This window comes from Vitis vinifera, chromosome 4 (assembly GCF_030704535.1).
Source record: "Vitis vinifera cultivar Pinot Noir 40024 chromosome 4, ASM3070453v1".
In the NCBI taxonomy this organism is placed as follows: Eukaryota; Viridiplantae; Streptophyta; class Magnoliopsida; order Vitales; family Vitaceae; genus Vitis; species Vitis vinifera.
The window spans coordinates 2,758,083-2,774,868 of record NC_081808.1 but is presented as its reverse complement, the minus strand read 5'-3'; the positions used below and the strand labels follow the sequence as shown (position 1 = coordinate 2,774,868).

Below are 16,786 nucleotides of genomic sequence, written 5' to 3'. Positions count from 1 at the left end.
CTTGTCCAAACCCAACAGCTTACTAAATTTAATTTAACATTAAGGTTATAGTTGGCAATCGAAAAAAGTATTAAGGAAAGAAAAAATTTTCTCACATCTTTGATTATTGAATAAAAGATATATGTGAAATTTATTTTAAATTGGTTAGAAACTTATATATTTTTAAATTATTTAATTTGTATATTTATAAATTAAATTAAATTAAATAAGTTTAAATTAATATATAAAAATATTTTATTAATTTTTTTTCATTATTTTTCTCTTATATTTTTTCCTCTGATTTGATGGGAACCAAATATTATTTAAAAGTTTCAATTGATTTTGGTTAAAATGTTTTCAATATTTACTTTTAAAAGTGATTTTTGAAAGAATAGTTATAAACCACTTTCAAATTTAATAGTGATTTTAAAAAATATTTTTAATATTTTTAATACTTAAAATTTTTTATCATTCAAATATTTTTAAAAATTATTATTAAATACACTCTAAATTATTTTTGAAGTTTATAAGAGTTTGTTCTGGGTTTTTTTTTTTAAAGAAAAAAAAAATGAAATATTTTTACAAAAAAATGCTTTTAAGTATTAAAAAGTGCTTTTAAATGTCTCAAAATAGCCCCCAAATAAATTTTAGTAAAATTTTCAAACAAATATAGAAGGAGATAAGAGATAAGAATTTTCTTTTTCTTGACTTACTTTCCTTCCTTGAGAAACTAAAATTTATGGTTTTTGTCTTCTTGTTCTTGTTCTTCCTCTCTTTTTTTTTTCTTTTTTTTTTTTTTTAATAATTTAGATTTTTAAAGATTTTATATCAAGCAAAACTTTATGCAATGTTTGGCCTACAAGGTAATTGGGAGAAAAACCACAAGAATTATAATAGTTAGAAAAGCTGACGGAGAAATAAAAGTTTAAGAAAATGATTAATTTAAATCACTATCTTAACGAAATGTTTAATCTTCATGGTGTTATGACTTAACTGACCTTAAATGAAAAATGGAATATCAGATATACCCCCACTCCCACAGATTATATAGATTCAGCTTTCCCGAGAGACGAGGAGAAAAGCCAAACCGTGTGTCACTCGCAATTGACAAAATTGCCCCCATGGAAATAGGAAAATGTCGAATAGACCCTCGTCCTGCTCTACTTTACTTTCGTGTACTGTGTCGACTCTCTCTCTCTTGCTGTTTGCTCTCTCGACAATGGCTCACCTCTTCAGGGACCTCTCGCTTGGCCACTCCAAGAGAGGTACAACCGCCACCGTGGCAGCCACCGCCGTCACGGCAACCGCAATGCCGGTTGCCGATCTGCCTTCTCCATTCGGTCAACTCACTCCAACACTTACCGATTCCGATCTCCGACTCACCGCCTACGAGATCTTCGTTTCCGCATGCCGTACCTCTTCCGGAAAGCCTCTCTCCTCCATTTCCCAAGCCGACCGCTCTTCGTCGTCGTCGTCGCCGACCCCGACGCCGCCAATATCGCCCTCTCTTCAGCGCTCGCTGACGTCAACCGCGGCCAGCAGGGTAAAGAAGGCATTCGGCTTGAAATATTCGCCGTCCTCTAAGAAGAGTCCCTCCGGCAAGGATACGAGCCCGGCGAAGGCTGCGAAGAAGCCCATGACGGTGGGCGAGCTCATGAGGTTTCAGATGAGGGTTTCTGAGGACACCGATTCCAGGATTCGGAGGGCTCTGTTAAGAATTGCTGCTTCTCAGGTCAGCTCAATTAGGGTTTTTCATTTCTCATTTTGATCTGGATTTCGTGCTTTAAAATGCATGGTTTTTGTGTTTGCTCTTTGATAATTATTGTATCTTGATCAGATGAAAATGATAGTTCCAAGTTCAGCTTAGTTAGGTATTTTATATGTTCACATTTTGATCTGGTTTTGGTGTCTTCAAGGATATGAATTCGTGTTTTCTTTACGGCATTTTGATTAAACGAATATGGTAGTGATCGTGGGATGCAGCTTAAGTAGGGCTTTTAATACAATCTTGGTGTTTTCAAGGTGATGAAATTTGTAAGCATTTTTATACATATGGATCTAATGAAAATGATTGTGCAGATCATGTACTCAGACAAGGTATTTGCATTGCTACGTTGTGGATTTTGTTATATTATTCCGATAGGATTTTGGTCGATTTGAACTATTTTTTTTGGTATAGTAGAGGTTGACTCATTTGTAAGTTTCATATTTTTTTAAAGCAAAGCTAACTGATGAATCCCAAATTTATCTATTCAGTGATTTCACCATTAGAACCAAATATCCTAGTTATTGGTAATGCTTCCTGTATTGTTTCCATGATTCCTAAATTGTGGGTGATTTGGGAATGATGATACATCCTTTATGCTTCCTTTTATCAAGGGCATTACTTTTCATATTGTTGCATCATATCTGAAACTTGCCAATGGCTTCCAATGTTTTTCCAATTAATTCCTTATTTTTAATTTCCTAAACTGAATAATTGTTGAGTTTGTAGCATGCCTTGTGATATGAATTTAATATTCTGTTGGTATTGGAATCTGTGTTTATAGTTCCTAATTTTTATATATACTTGTAATTTTGTTTGCTTCTGATCTGTCCTTATCATATCTGTATAATTAAACTGTGACATTAGCAAGTCTACATTTCCCTTGGAAATGACAATTTCATTTACGTCTTTAGATTTTCTTGATGTGTAAGATTCTGGTATCTGAGTCTTTTCCTTGTAAATCGATCGATTAAGAACTCAATTTGGTTCTTGATAATCTAGTTCTTTTAATTTCATGTATCTAAAATTCAAAATGCATAGTTCGTTCTAGAATTGCAATTGAATACAAAGAATGGTTGTCGGGTTTTTTAAGGTAAGGATAAAAAAGGTAATTCAAGTAGAGCTGAGTTTCAATTGGTTTATATGGTTATGCAGTTTATAATTTACATGATATTCCTATAAAAAATGATAATGGGTTTTATTCATGTACTTGCTATAGGTTGGAAGGCGAATTGAATCTATGGTTCTCCCACTAGAGCTACTACAACAGTTCAAATCTTCAGATTTTACTGATCAGCAAGAATATGAAGCTTGGCAAAAGAGAAATCTGAAAATTCTTGAGGCTGGCCTCCTCTTACATCCCCGTTTGCCCTTAGATAAATCAAACACTGCTCCCCAACGGTTGCGGCAGATTATTCATGGAGCACTGGATAGGCCTATGGAAACTGGCAGAAACAATGAATCTATGCAACTACTTCGTAATGCTGTAGTGTCTCTTGCTTGCAGATCATTTGATGGATCCGAGGCTTGCCACTGGGCAGATGGGTTTCCACTAAATCTTCGACTCTATGAAATGCTCCTAGAAGCTTGCTTTGATGTTAATGAAGAAACATCTATTATCGAGGAAGTTGATGAACTTATGGAACAGATAAAGAAGACCTGGGGAATTCTTGGAATGAACCAAATGCTCCATAACATTTGCTTCACGTGGGTATTATTTCACCGTTTTGTCACAACTGGCCAAGTTGAAAATTATCTGCTGGATGCTGCCGATAATCAGCTTGCAGAAGTAGCAAAAGATGCGAAAACAACTAAGGATCCAGAGTACCCCAAGATCTTGAGTTCTATGTTGAGTTCAATATTAGGTTGGGCTGAGAAAAGGCTTCTTGCATACCATGACACTTTTGATAGTGCAAATATTGATTCCATGCAAAATATTGTTTCTTTGGGGGTATCAGCAGCCAAGATTTTGGTTGAAGATATATCTCATGAGTACCGTAGAAGGAGAAAAAGTGAAGTTGATGTGGCTCGGAACAGGATAGACACTTACATCAGGTCATCGCTACGTACTGCTTTTGCCCAGGCAAGTCCTTACTATCTCTACTGCAGTATCTCCCTGTTAGTAGGAGGCAAAATGTGAGACTTTGAGAATTATCATTAACAGTGACCTTAGTGCCCTGATAGTTTGACAGCACCAGCCATTTTTCAAACGGAGATGGTGCAGGGGAACATGATTGCCAGCTGACTAATGTGATGTTAGTAGTGGATCTATTTCTCATTCTATGACTGGGTCCTGTAGCCACTTGGTTTTGTTACACCACACACACATATATATGTGCTATTGGGGGTCAATTTTGGTCTTAGCAAACTGGAATGAGGTAAATCTTATGTCTCCCTGATCAAAACTCAGTAAGAACCTGGCTCAAGTGGTAAAGGGTTGGGAGGGTTTGTGGGATGTTCCAGGTTCGAGTACCAACGGGGAAAAAAATTTACCTATAAGAAGAAAAAAGTTCAGTAAGAACCTGGACTAAACAAAAGCTGATGTCCCTAATTTGCCATTGTTAAAACTTAGTCGACCTGACCCAGTTTTGATAACTGTGAACTGAGTTCACGCTTCAATGAAATTGTTTCCAGGTCATTTTCTTGCAATTTTGGGAAAATCAATAGTTGCAAAGAGGATCTGATAAAATAAAAAAAAAATGTTGCAAAGAGGATTTTTTAAATATAAAAGACAATTCCCCCTCCCTCTCTTTGTCTCTCTTCCCTCTGAAGCTGATTTCTGTCCTTACATGTTAGGTGGAATGGCTTTGAATGAAATAGATTATTGGATTTTAACAATATCTACTGCCAATACCATCTATTATTAAATTGCTGCTGGCGTATAGTATAACCATATGATTCTGTAGATAACAGCTGAAGTTTCCCTCCTTTTGAATTTGACTTGGGATATGTTTGATCTGTCATAATACAGATAATGGAGAAGGCAGATTCTAGCAGGAGGGCATCCAAAAACCGGCCAAATTCTCTTCCTGTCCTCGCCATTCTTGCCAAGGACGTTGGTGAGCTTGCAGTCAATGAGAAGGTTGTCTTCAGTCCAATTCTGAAGAGGTGGCACCCTTTTTCAGCAGGAGTGGCTGTAGCTACCCTGCATGCTTGCTATGGGAATGAGCTAAAGCAATTTATCTCGGGTATCACGGAATTGACACCAGATGCTGTACAAGTTTTGAGAGCTGCAGATAAGTTGGAGAAAGATCTTGTGCAGATTGCTGTTGAAGATTCAGTGGACAGTGAAGATGGTGGGAAGGCAATAATCCGTGAGATGCCCCCTTTTGAAGCTGAAGCTGCAATAGCCAATCTAGTGAAAGCATGGGTTAAGACAAGGGTTGACCGGCTCAAAGAATGGGTTGACAGGAATTTACAGGAAGAGGTATGCAATCTGGTAACATGTACTCACCCATTAGATATGTTCCATATCTTTTGTTTTGAACTGTTCGTTTTACTGGTCATTCCATTTTAATTTCATTAGTAGCATCCCTTGATTTAACTTGGGCACTGCCATGGAGTAGGTCTGGAATCCTCAAGCAAATGAAGAAGGCTATGCTTCCTCTGCTGTTGAACTCATGCGAATCATAGATGAAACTTTGAATGCTTTCTTTCAGCTTCCAATACCAATGCACCCAGCATTGCTTCCTGACTTGATGGCTGGTTTTGACAGATGTCTTCAGTATTACATTACAAAGGCAAAATCTGGCTGTGGTGAGTTCTTCTCAAACATATAAACCTTCATTTCTTTCAGGTTTTTAATATCAATAATAATTTTTGTTCTTTTGATTTCCGCGTAGGATCACGGAATACATTTGTTCCCACAATGCCAGCATTAACCAGATGCACAACAGGATCAAAGTTCCAAGGTGTGTGGAAGAAAAAGGAAAAGTCACCACACTCCCAGAAAAGGAATTCTCAGGTTGCCGTAGTGAATGGAGATAACTCCTTTGGGATACCACAGCTATGTGTTCGCATAAATACCATGCAACGTCTTCGGATGGAGTTGGAAGTTTTGGAGAAGAGGGTAATTACTCATCTGAGAAACTGTGAATCAGCTCATGCAGAAGACTTGTCCAATGGTTTGGGGAAGAAGTTTGAACTTGCACCAGCTGCTTGTCTAGAGGGTATCCAACAACTCTCTGAGGCATTGGCATACAAAATCATCTTCCATGATCTTAGTCATGTTCTATGGGATGGTTTGTATGTTGGTGAGCCATCATCTTCAAGGATTGAGCCTCTACTTCAGGAACTTGAGCAGAACTTGATGATTGTATCAGATAACATACATGAAAGAGTTCGGACACGGGCTATTACCGACATAATGAGAGCTTCCTTTGATGGGTTCTTGTTGGTTTTGCTTGCTGGAGGTCCATCTCGTGCATTTTCTCGTCAGGACTCCCAAATAATAGAGGATGATTTCAAATCCCTTAAAGATCTGTTCTGGTCCAATGGAGATGGTTTGCCAGCTGATTTGATAGACAAATTCTCAGGCACAGTGAGAGGTGTGCTCCCTCTGTTCCGAACTGACACAGAGAGCCTCATTCAGCGCTTCAGACAAGTGACTTTGGAGACATATGGTCCTTCTGCCCGATCCAGACTCCCATTACCTCCTACTTCAGGGCAATGGAACTCAACTGAACCGAACACACTCCTGCGTGTTTTATGTTACCGTAACGATGAAGCTGCTTCAAAGTTCCTTAAGAAAACCTATAACTTGCCTAAAAAACTGTAATGAACTTGATTTGTGACAGATGGTGAAGCAATGCAGTTCCTATCCTTGCGTGGGAATTACGCCTGGCAGAACTTTCTGCCTGTATTTAGTAGAAACTTACCCAGATATGGTGGTTCTTCATGCCAAGAGTTGCCTTGGATGAGGCAGGAGGTGCCCTGGGCCTGGGGTAAAAGTACACAATATTTTTGTATAGTGCATTTAGAAGTCTCGTGGTTGGTCTACTCCACCTGCCATTTGTGAAGATTCAGAAGTGGGAGCGGAGTAATAAGAAGCATGGGATTTCCAAGGGCTTTGCTTGAAGGAAGGTGGGTGGAGGGTATTATTCATTATTATTCTTTTTCCATCATCTAAAAGATTGTTAATTTCTTCAAAAAATTTCTCCTTTTTTCCTTCAAATATTTCTTTACTGCATTTATTTGTGTGTTTCAAAGTCCTTTGTTCCTCCATGTGCCCGCCTTCATGGTTTATCATCTTAATAGTAGGAAAATTCACATATAGTCTATAAAAGGCTTGATAGTATAATGATGTTGATTCTGAATACTGGTGTTTCCTGTCAGCATTTATTGTAATACAGTTTTATTCATTGTAATCCTGATTTTACTATGTGTCCTGTGCTGTTCTCTGGTAGGATCGAATTATTTCACTTGGGCTTCAATGTAAATCTCGTGGTCCGATTCTGATAGCTTCAGAAACTATATGAATAGCATAGGTGCTGGAAGCTTTTCAAATTTAAATCTTTATTGGGCAATTAGGGTATGCCCTGAAAAGAATTTTTTTTTTCCAGGATTGGGATGCCATGACACAAGACCTCCTTTGGCAGGAACCCTTAAGTTGCAGATCTCAGTCCACGCTGCGAAGCAGCTAGAGGTTCGAGAAGCTGATTTTTGGTTAACTTTAGTTGCCTATCTAAAAGACGAATAAATAAAACAAAACTTATAATAAAAAATATATAAGTAGCTTATGTTGAGTTCCAATCAGCATATGTAAAAGTTACAAATGTTTGGCACGCCCACTACCTCCAGGCTCCAGCAGCATCCATCTCCCAAGCCTGATTCCAACAACCACATCTTTTCTGGTGCTTCAACTGGACAGCCGCCTGTGTATTTTACATTTGCAAACTGCAGGGGTTGAGTACACTTTTCAAAACTCATCTAGAGAAGCAAAGGCATTTGCCATGACCTTATGCATATGATGCGCCGAAATTTTGAACAGTTAGGTGATTTCAATCCAGTTAAAGACGAGTCACGGGTTACACACTTCAACACCTCATTACAGGCATCTGCAATCCATCTCTGCTGTGGCAGAAGCTTCACTTGTCGTACGGTTCAGTCATGTAATTCTGCATCAATTTCAGTACATCAGAATTTTTATTTATTTTTTCAATATGTTATGTAATTGGATTTTGGGTGAAAGGAAACAAAGCATCCAACATACTCACACATGTGGAGAGCTGTATATTGGAGGAAAGTGGCATCATTCCTCGAGGATAGCCCGGCCGAGATTTGTGGCAAGAGCTAGCCTGACAGAGCTTAAGGCCTGTGGCGGCAAGTTAGCTTCAATGAAGTCTGGGCGCAGCCTTGCCATAGATAACTCTTGCAGTTTATTCAGCAACAGGTTGGTTTGATTAGCATTCAGCAAGGGACGCTCTTGCCAACTAAGCAACTTCAACTGTGCGCAAACAAAACTACATTAACTAAAAGTAACATAACATAATCAAGACAATTATGTGCAGATCACAAACTCATGAATATATGCAATAGTAACGAATTCATGCTTGGCATATTTTTTGTTACAGGAATAAACATTTTGTGAAAATTTGAAATAAACAATTCAAACAAATGATAAAGAAAATGGTGAAGATCAGTGCCTGCTATTAGCTAGCCTCCTAATTATAGTAGTGATAATAATAAAAGCATATAGGCCACAACATAAGGGCAAGGTATAGGAGATAGACCATACAAAATCCAATGACATGGCAGATGCTCCATGCATAAGCAAATGATAGAGCAATCTAAGAGAAGTGTAGAGAAAGGCATTGATTCCCAGGGCAATGAAGGTCATAGTTAATGGTTAAGGATCTTGAGTGTGGAGGTTAGACCACCATAAGGCTTGCAGGAATGAGTGGGGAGTGGTCCAAGAGCAGGGCAGTGACAGTCGGGGCTGCGAAGTCAATGATCCAAAGTGGAGCCATTTTGGCCCTACCTAGTGGGTTTGGTATGCGAAAGCCAGCTGGATTATGAGAATAGTAAGCCATAAGCCCTGAGCTCCAGCCTCGGTTAGGTTGACAACTCAAAACTTAATATTGTCTTCCACGCTGCAACAAAACCTGTCCTTGGTAGAGAGTTGAACTGCCAATGCTGCCAGCAACAGGTTGGCAGCTTGGTAAGCTTCCAATAAGGGGCATCAGGAGGTTTACTATTCACATCTATCCTCAGGATCAACTCATGCATCCAAGGGCATGAATACCTATCCCCAGACTGAGCTAAAACGAGGGTACTAGACCTCCTTAAGTTGCACTTTTCCTTCATATCCAAGGTGGTCATGTGCTTGCTGTTGCCCCAATTTACCTCTCCAGCAATCACCATGATGTGGCTTGTCAGATCATGCTAGGTGTTGACCACATGGGGTCCATGTTGAGGTAAGTATGCATCCAACAAACTGATTACAAGGGGAAGTTAGGCACAAAAGATATCCCAAATCTTGCATTCAGTTTAATTATATAATCTCTTGCACATAGGATTCAGAAAAGCCTTCAACTTTGCTAATCCCTAAAAGATAGGTAAAACTTCATAACAAGATTAGCTTACTGAGTCGTGCAGAAGAGGCAGCCAAAAGCGTTGAGGTGTAGAAGGGTTTCTCATAAGCTGCAGAATCATAACAAAAGAGACTTGTTATAATCAATGTAATGTGACAATAGGTGCCAAACAGAATCACTAAGCATGTGTAGAATAAAAATAACCTAGAATCATCCTTTCCCATGGGAAATGGAAAAATCAGATCCCAAGAATTATCACACAACTTGGCTCCTTCATATATGACTATGTTGCATGTTCATGTGATTTGAGCTTTTATGAAGCATCCTTGCAGCTCAAACTCCTTAACATTTCATACAAGAGAGGCACTACCCTGACAAATACTTTGGTCCTCATATTAAGCAGAATATTATTTGAGGGTTTCCTATAAGAGAAATGTAGTACTTGAGGATAGTAACTAATTGATTAGATTTTATCCACATACCGATATAAGGGATTCAACAGCTTGCTGAGCAGCATCAGTTGTCTTTCCAACTTGAACCTGCTGAAGAGATTTTTTGAAATCCCTGTACCTGTGCCATACATAAGGTTAGGACTAAGAAAAGAAGTAAAAAAGCTTGAAGATGATTACCAATGATCATTTGTATCTCTTTCCTGTATCATAGCTAAGAGCTAAAAAATAAGCAAAGATAACAGTATTCATACTTGTGCAGAAAATCGAGCCCCCCAGCGATCTTAGATTCAGAGCCCAGCAATTCAATTAATCCTTCCCATTGCTGCATGGAAAAAGGACAGTCAAAATAAGCACTAAGTAAAATAAAATCAATTCCAATTTCAAGGCTGTACTTCTGCAGAAGATTGCAGCAACACTGCATATATCTAAATTATTTCATAATTTTATTAAACAAGGAGTAAAAACATTGAACAGAAATCTTGGTGGCTCGTTGAAAATTGGTGCAATGACATAATATTCAATGATAATTACCTTAAAACTTTCATCAGAGATTGACCTTCCAACAAAGTCAAACAACTGCTGAGCAATTCTGTTCAGACGAAATTCATCCCGAGCTTGTTGAAGCCAGAATACTCCAGAACCTTTCCTACCATGCTTCCAGTGATACACTCCAGCAATCTGATTAACAAGATACAAAATCTTAAACAGGAATACCCATGCATAAGGAGATCAGTTATCACAACCTTCTCTTCACAGATTAATTTCAATGGCACCAGTGCATATGTGGCATATGTTGATATGGCAAGCAAAGAACTTTCTAACATCAAGTTCCACTTCAAAGATTACTACACATATTTTTGGTTTGTACTTCAATGGAAGAAGTGATGACGGATAGGATGGTGTATACCTTCATAATGCTTGAACTGATACTTTCAAGATCATACAGACGGCAAATTTCTGTAGTCTGTTTGAAATACAACACATTTTGTCATTCAATCAAAAACATGGATCACATATAAAAGAAGCATAAGTCTAAAAATACATACAACAAAGACAAAGATAAAAAAACCGACACTACCTTAAGGAGCATTTGATTATCTTGAACAGGTTGCTTGTACAATAAAACTTCCAACAGACCCATTCCTTGCTTCATGCATGAGGTCAAATAAATTGGAGCAATCTGTTGACAGGAGAGCATCAAATTAAAATTTTATGCATAAGATATAACCTCTCCATCCCAAACAAAAAGGAAAGTAACATAAAAGAGACCATTGGAATATTTCCAGTATGCCTAAAAGTAAGTCCCCACATTAAAGTTGGTTCCATGAGCACCCTGATCGTGTTGGTTCTCAGAGGCTCCTCTAAATCATGTTAAATTGAAAATATCAAGCCTTTTTTTTCCTTCTCCTCTTTTTTACTTTTCTATTTATCTCTATGCATTTGAATTGGATACGAAACAGTAAGAACAAAATGTGGTAATTTTGCAACAGTGTATATGAAATTGCAATGACTATGTAATCCTAACTCTTCTTAAAAAAAAAAAAAATCTACCAATTTTGAAATGGAATGAACAATAAGTAATTTGCACTCACTTGCCAAGTTAATGCATGAGACGACAAGACTTGAGCATAGATGAGTCGGTGAAGCTCCTCTATACTGATTCCCCCTAGGTTATCACGCCCTTCCTGTAAGATAATTTCTGCTTGATCACTCCCAGCAGTCAACAACTCAATGGCATGAGCAACCATCCTATTAAAAAGCAGTATACCACTTCATATTAAGACAAACTCAAAAACAGAGGCATAAGCATGTCGATTTCTATACATATTCAAAACCAACATGCTTCAAGGAAAGCTGGTAGGCATGAAAATGTCTGAATGCTATTAAACCTAACAATCTATTTATTTATGACATCTACTAGTTACCTGGAAGAAAATACAAAATAATTAACAGTTCTTTTTCTTTCTTTTTTTTCTGATAAGCAAAAAATAATTAACAGATCTAATGCATACATCCAAGATCAAATCAACAAAACTAAGTAGAGAAGATAATTTAGCAGCTCACCAGGGGCCAAATGCTCTAGAGCATTCTGCTAACACGACCTGAACCATATAAACAAAGCAATGGTGTTTACGAGGAGGGAAAAAATTAATGTATGAGATAACAATGTGTAATCCACGTTCACACCTCAGTATTTTCTCCAAGAATTCCAACAATAAGCCCCATCAACCTATGAGAACTGGAAATTGGTTTCAACTGAATGCATTTCTGTGCTAGGGCGTGCATGCTTTCTAAACCCTGATTCAAGTTAGAAAGATTGAATGCCAACTTCAGAGTCTTGCTAGTGCACATGAATTGTCAATTTTAAAAAATAAAAAATAAAAAGTAATAGAAACAGAATACAGTCTTCAAAATAATTAGGCTAAATAACTCCTTTCTAAACGTAAATAAATTGGTAAGGGATATAAATAGGCACTAACCACTGTGAAAGGCCTGACATAAAGAAAGTGAGAAATATATAGCTCTATCCAATGACATGTCGAAGTGCAGAGATTGTTAGTGTTTCCCAGCATGAGCTGTAGCATATTTCTCAAGCCTTCCCTGGTCTGACGGTGATCACACTGAACCCAGAATGAACTACAGTCCAGCTTAGTTATTTGTGCCCGCCATTTCTCCCATGCCTAGGTAATGCATATATGTGAAATAAAAAATGTTATGGAAAAGGTATTAACTAGGAAAACAACCTTTTTTTCTAAGGTCCTAAGGTACCTTGATGAAATCAGGCTTTGTTTTAAAGCATTCACCCAATCTCCCAGCTTCTAATTCAGGACGCATGCGTGGCATTTTTGAAATAAGAATGGCAACTGCCTCTACCAGCCCATTCTCAGTCTGTTTCATATACATGCAGATGAAACATGAGAGAAATCATGAACGCAAAAATCAAGTCAGTTATTTTAGCATCACACCAAGTGCAAAAGATACATATAACTGACATGGATATATGAGTTGGAACATCACATGATCCATAATCAAATTTATCTTGACCAAGACAGTCCAACAAAAGTCCCAAAACAGCAGAGACTAAACTTGCACCATGCAGAGTAAGTTCTTCTTCTTCTTCTTCTTCTTTTTTAATCAGAAACAAAAAAATCATTGACTAATAATTAAAAAAACACATGAAGAAGGAAGACCAGTAATTCAAGAACGAAAACCAAAAGTATCGAATAAAATCAAATCAATAAAATACAACTCAACCACCAGAAAGAAAGGACGGCCAGAAACTAAAAAATAGTTCAAGACCATCCCCAGAATCAAAGTACAGAGTTCAGGAAGGTAAAAACTCCCTAACAAACACCTCCACCAAGCAAGCACCTCATTTTTCTAGTCTATCTGCAGTTTGACAGGCCTAGCGAAGGATCCATCAATAGAAAACAACCAATCTCTGGGTAGATAAAAAATTGTGTGACCAGTTGTCTCACTTCAAATGACCTCACTTTTTCTGAGAAGCCTAGGAGATAACTATAACTATAGCTAAGATCATCTTCCACTTCAACATTTTTTTTATAGGATCTTCCACTGCAACATTGAAACCCAGGGAAGAAGCTAATGTCAAATCTCCAATCAATCCAACATCTCCATCTCAACAGCCAACCCCACCCCAATAGGTTTGGAAAAAACCCTAACCACCTCTCCTCTATGGTCTCAAAAAGTTCCACTAGAAAGCAAGTCAATAAAAATTTTTAACAACATCTGAAATCATATTTTTGATATGCAATGATTACTATTTTTTCTTACCAACCTCACGATTGCTAAGTTGATCCAATTGATAAGAGCCATGCAAGCGCAACAATTTCACCTGCCAGTAAGAACTATAAATCTCTGTTTGATTTTTCATATTCCATCAACAGCATTTATCTTCTTTTAAAACATTCGAAAGTCTACTTACAACAATCTCTAACCAGCCAACTGCTAGTGCCGATGTTATTACTTCCCAATATCTAGGATCATCCTCAATAACCTGCATAAAACAATGTCATACAATGTAAGTAGCAACAAAAACCATCCTAAAAACTGACAAATTTTAAATATATGTAACATTCATCCAAAATAGAATTTCTAGCTGGAAAAGCTGTAGCAATCAGGTTGGTCAGATATAGAAGATAGACACCAGCTAGCTTAAATTGGTTGGTGGTCAAGGCGTCCAACTGAGAGAGTAGTTAGAATGCAGACTAGGTAATCATAGTTTAGAAACAGTATAGGCATTCCACTATAAGCGATCATAATGAAAAAAGAATACTAAAATATAAAATTAGACATGCCCAAGCACACATGTTTCTATTGTTAACTGTTATATTAGCAATCCAGCTATGGACTTCAAAATACAGAAAAGATGTTTGACCACCTAGAAAACAATCCAATCGCCCTAGGATTCATTTTCTAATCAAAAGTGAAGGTAACTTATTAGATTAAAATATGAACAAACCTGTAAACGGACAATTTCTTTTTGAAATTCCACAAGCTTTGAATGGACAGTTGCCTGTGTTCCTGAGAAGAGGACATCATAATCCTGCCGATAGATACAACTAGTTAGAAAGAAGTAACAGATTGTTTCAGTGGAAAAAGAAATTCCCAATTTGAATTTACAACAATAAGTAAATGTTAGCGAAGATCATTACAGCTAACCAATCAACAATCCGTTCAGGAAGCCATGCTTGAGATTCCTTGTCTGCATAGAATATCTCCAACAGCCCCCATGCAGCCTTCAAACATGTAGGCTCCTCAACTTTCTACATCAAGAATTTGAATTCATATACAATGTCTCATTTTAAATTGAAAAGGTAAAGAACCTTCAACCAATAAAAGAGAATTTTTAAACACATACAACAGTCAAACTTGAACGTAGGCAATATGGAAATGCTCGATTTACTTTTGAAGGAGAAGGAAATAAAGATTCACCTTTAAAACTGTCTTGGGGTCATCAATCATCGAATTAGGAAGTGACTTTGCATTATCCAGAAGAGAACTTATGTCTTTGCTGTACTCCATCACATACTCCCACCTAATTAATGTGTGATACAATACAAATAAGTAAATTGCATCCATCCAAGAAATTGTAACAGCCACCAAACTTATGCCTTCACTTGCCCGATCTTAACACCCTCCAATTTCAAGACTAAACTACATTTCACTAAGTTTAATCAAAACAGTGATCATATTACATTTTTTGTATGTTTCAAAACCCTAGCTACACCTCTTGCTTTCCATGTTGAGAAACTCTAATTAAACCCTTCAAGACATCAAAATTCAAAATTTTACCCTAGTTTTCGTATCTGCTAGCAATTCTAAGCACATTCCTTTACCCTCCTTTTCTAATTGTAAGGTCTACATAACTGTTTCCCTACCCTCTCCTAAACCGATGTCTGAGAATCAAAGTCAGCCGTAACATAACCTATAGTTTTCATAAAACAAACAGGAAAGATCAAATCACAAACTTAAATCCTCTGTTTAGTTGCAAATAAATGTAGGAAAATAAAAGGAAATATTTTCCTCTGTTTAGCCTAGAACCGCTATTTTCTTTCTTTTCTCTTTTTTCGCGTTAGTTTTTCATTTCTTTGAAACCAAACCAAAAAAGGCAAAACATAAAATTCAAAATGTTCTATGTTTTCTGTCCTTTTCCTCAATTTTCTCAGCTGCCAGACAGATCTGAATCAGTTTCTTTTGAATTAATACCAGTCAGGGTGATAAGGAGACGAACTCATCGACATTTTAGACAACGCCAAAACTGAATTCCTCCGACTCTGGAGAAGCGCAAACGGCGAAACGGAACCGTAGGCAATCCTCCGCCACTGCGCATCATCGACCTCTCCATCTGCGACTCCAAGCTTCACTTGCACCACTTTCCCACCAGCTTCTCCGTCCGAGTCACTGGACTCAGCCGGAAGTTCCCGGAAAACTGACACACGAAGGGCGTTGCCTCGGGACCAAGAGATAGAGAGGCGAGAGATCGGGGGCTTGAGGCCGTGGTGGAGAGGATAAACGACGGATACATGAGCTTCAGGCGAGAGTGGGACGAGAGCGTTGCCAGAATCTGCAGTCAGGCCGGGCATTTGGCTGGAGACTCGCCGGAAAAATGTAGTGGGGTTTTGGGGGGGTTTGGGCAGAGAGACTCGAGGGAGGAAAATAGTGTGAGAGCCTAACGTGCGCAGTGGAGGTCAATGCGCGCACTGTTCAAAAAGGGTTTGATTTGGGTGCATTTGGTTGCGAGGAGAGGGGGAGCGTTTCCGAGAGTAAATGGTTTTCCTCATCCTAGCATGGGACATCGAGTTCTGTCCTCCGTTCTGAACATATAAATACTACTGTAAAAAAAGCTTTTTTGGTATGATTTTGGTCACCAAATCATAAGGGATATTTTATTCATAGGCTCAACGATAGAACTCAAGAAAATTCAATCAATTATATCATATATACATATATTTAGTCTTATTATTTTGTAACAAATCGTAGCTTCATCAGTCTAGACTTCAATAATTATCGGATTTTTGACAAAAGTACAACAACTTAAAAAATTCATTCCTAAATTATCGTAATAAGAAAAATAATTTCAAATCTATCATAGAAAAAGGAAAAATATTTCAAAACCAGGTAGAAAAGAGAAATTTTTTTTTTTAATTATATAAAAAAATCGTCTTTTAAAGAAAAAATGGAAATCATAATAATCTCTTCAATAGACTACTTTGAAAAAAAAACTCTAAAAATCCATTTTTCCATTCCCTAAAAATAATATACTCATACAATAATATAATTATTATAAATTTAATTAATTTTATTTACTAAATTTAATATATGAAAATAATTATAATTATTAAGATATTTATCAACAATAATATTTATAAATTATGTTTAACATTCCATATTTAAAAATTTTATATCAAATTAGATATTGAATTAAATTTTTTTTTTCTTGACCTTTAATTTTTTTTCTTTAAATTAATTCAATTAATTATAATTAATAAAATTAATTTAATTTGATAGTGTTTTTTATTTATAAAATAAATAAT

The 16,786-nt window shown here is 37.1% G+C and overlaps 2 protein-coding genes across 4 annotated transcripts; one reads left to right on the top strand and one right to left on the bottom strand.

Annotated features, from left to right (window-relative positions):
• The first annotated feature begins 1,055 nt into the window (after positions 1-1,055).
• On the top strand, positions 1,056-7,214 carry LOC100250865 (protein unc-13 homolog). Of its 2 annotated transcripts, XM_059736185.1 has the most exons (6): positions 1,147-1,711; positions 2,964-3,827; positions 4,716-5,171; positions 5,311-5,500; positions 5,587-6,826; positions 7,150-7,214. In XM_059736185.1, exons 1-5 carry the CDS (start codon positions 1,199-1,201, stop codon positions 6,519-6,521), a joined length of 2,958 nt encoding a protein of 985 aa, XP_059592168.1. In that variant the 5' UTR covers positions 1,147-1,198; the 3' UTR covers positions 6,522-6,826; positions 7,150-7,214. The 2 variants fall into 2 exon arrangements, with proteins under 2 accessions (XP_002283826.2, XP_059592168.1); XM_002283790.4 differs by lacking the exon at positions 7,150-7,214 and having other exon boundaries at positions 1,056-1,711; positions 5,587-7,110.
• A 227-nt stretch (positions 7,215-7,441) lies between these two features.
• On the bottom strand, positions 7,442-16,040 carry LOC100256006 (nuclear pore complex protein NUP85). Of its 2 annotated transcripts, none has more exons than XM_010650191.3 (19): positions 15,459-16,040; positions 14,685-14,787; positions 14,405-14,515; positions 14,212-14,295; positions 13,675-13,746; positions 13,528-13,584; positions 12,498-12,617; positions 12,209-12,409; positions 11,916-12,026; positions 11,793-11,830; positions 11,321-11,477; positions 10,807-10,908; positions 10,636-10,692; positions 10,260-10,406; positions 9,980-10,050; positions 9,759-9,846; positions 9,329-9,385; positions 7,956-8,189; positions 7,442-7,860 (listed from the first exon to the last, which is right to left on the bottom strand). In XM_010650191.3, the coding sequence occupies exons 1-18, from the start codon at positions 15,833-15,835 to the stop codon at positions 7,995-7,997; spliced, it is 2,148 nt and encodes a 715-aa protein (XP_010648493.1). In that variant the 5' UTR covers positions 15,836-16,040; the 3' UTR covers positions 7,442-7,860; positions 7,956-7,994. The 2 variants fall into 2 exon arrangements, with proteins under 2 accessions (XP_010648493.1, XP_002283798.1); XM_002283762.5 differs by having other exon boundaries at positions 7,960-8,189; positions 15,459-16,039.
• Positions 16,041-16,786: the final 746 nt, after the last annotated feature.

Bases quoted from the DNA above. Each gene is read 5' to 3' on its own strand.
- LOC100250865 (XM_002283790.4), top strand. From the start codon at position 1,115: ATGTCGAATAGACCCTCGTCCTGCTCTACTTTACTTTCGTGTACTGTG. The intron at 1,712-2,963 runs GTCAGCTCAATT...TACTTGCTATAG, and splicing joins TAAGAATTGCTGCTTCTCAG to GTTGGAAGGCGAATTGAATC. The intron at 5,172-5,310 runs GTATGCAATCTG...GCCATGGAGTAG, and splicing joins ACAGGAATTTACAGGAAGAG to GTCTGGAATCCTCAAGCAAA.
- LOC100256006 (XM_010650191.3), bottom strand. From the start codon at position 15,835: ATGCCCGGCCTGACTGCAGATTCTGGCAACGCTCTCGTCCCACTCTCG. The intron at 13,747-14,211 runs GTTTGTTCATAT...TGTTTTATGCAG, and splicing joins AAGAAATTGTCCGTTTACAG to GTTATTGAGGATGATCCTAG. The intron at 8,190-9,328 runs GTAAGCTAATCT...GTTTGCGCACAG, and splicing joins TGCCTCTTCTGCACGACTCA to TTGAAGTTGCTTAGTTGGCA.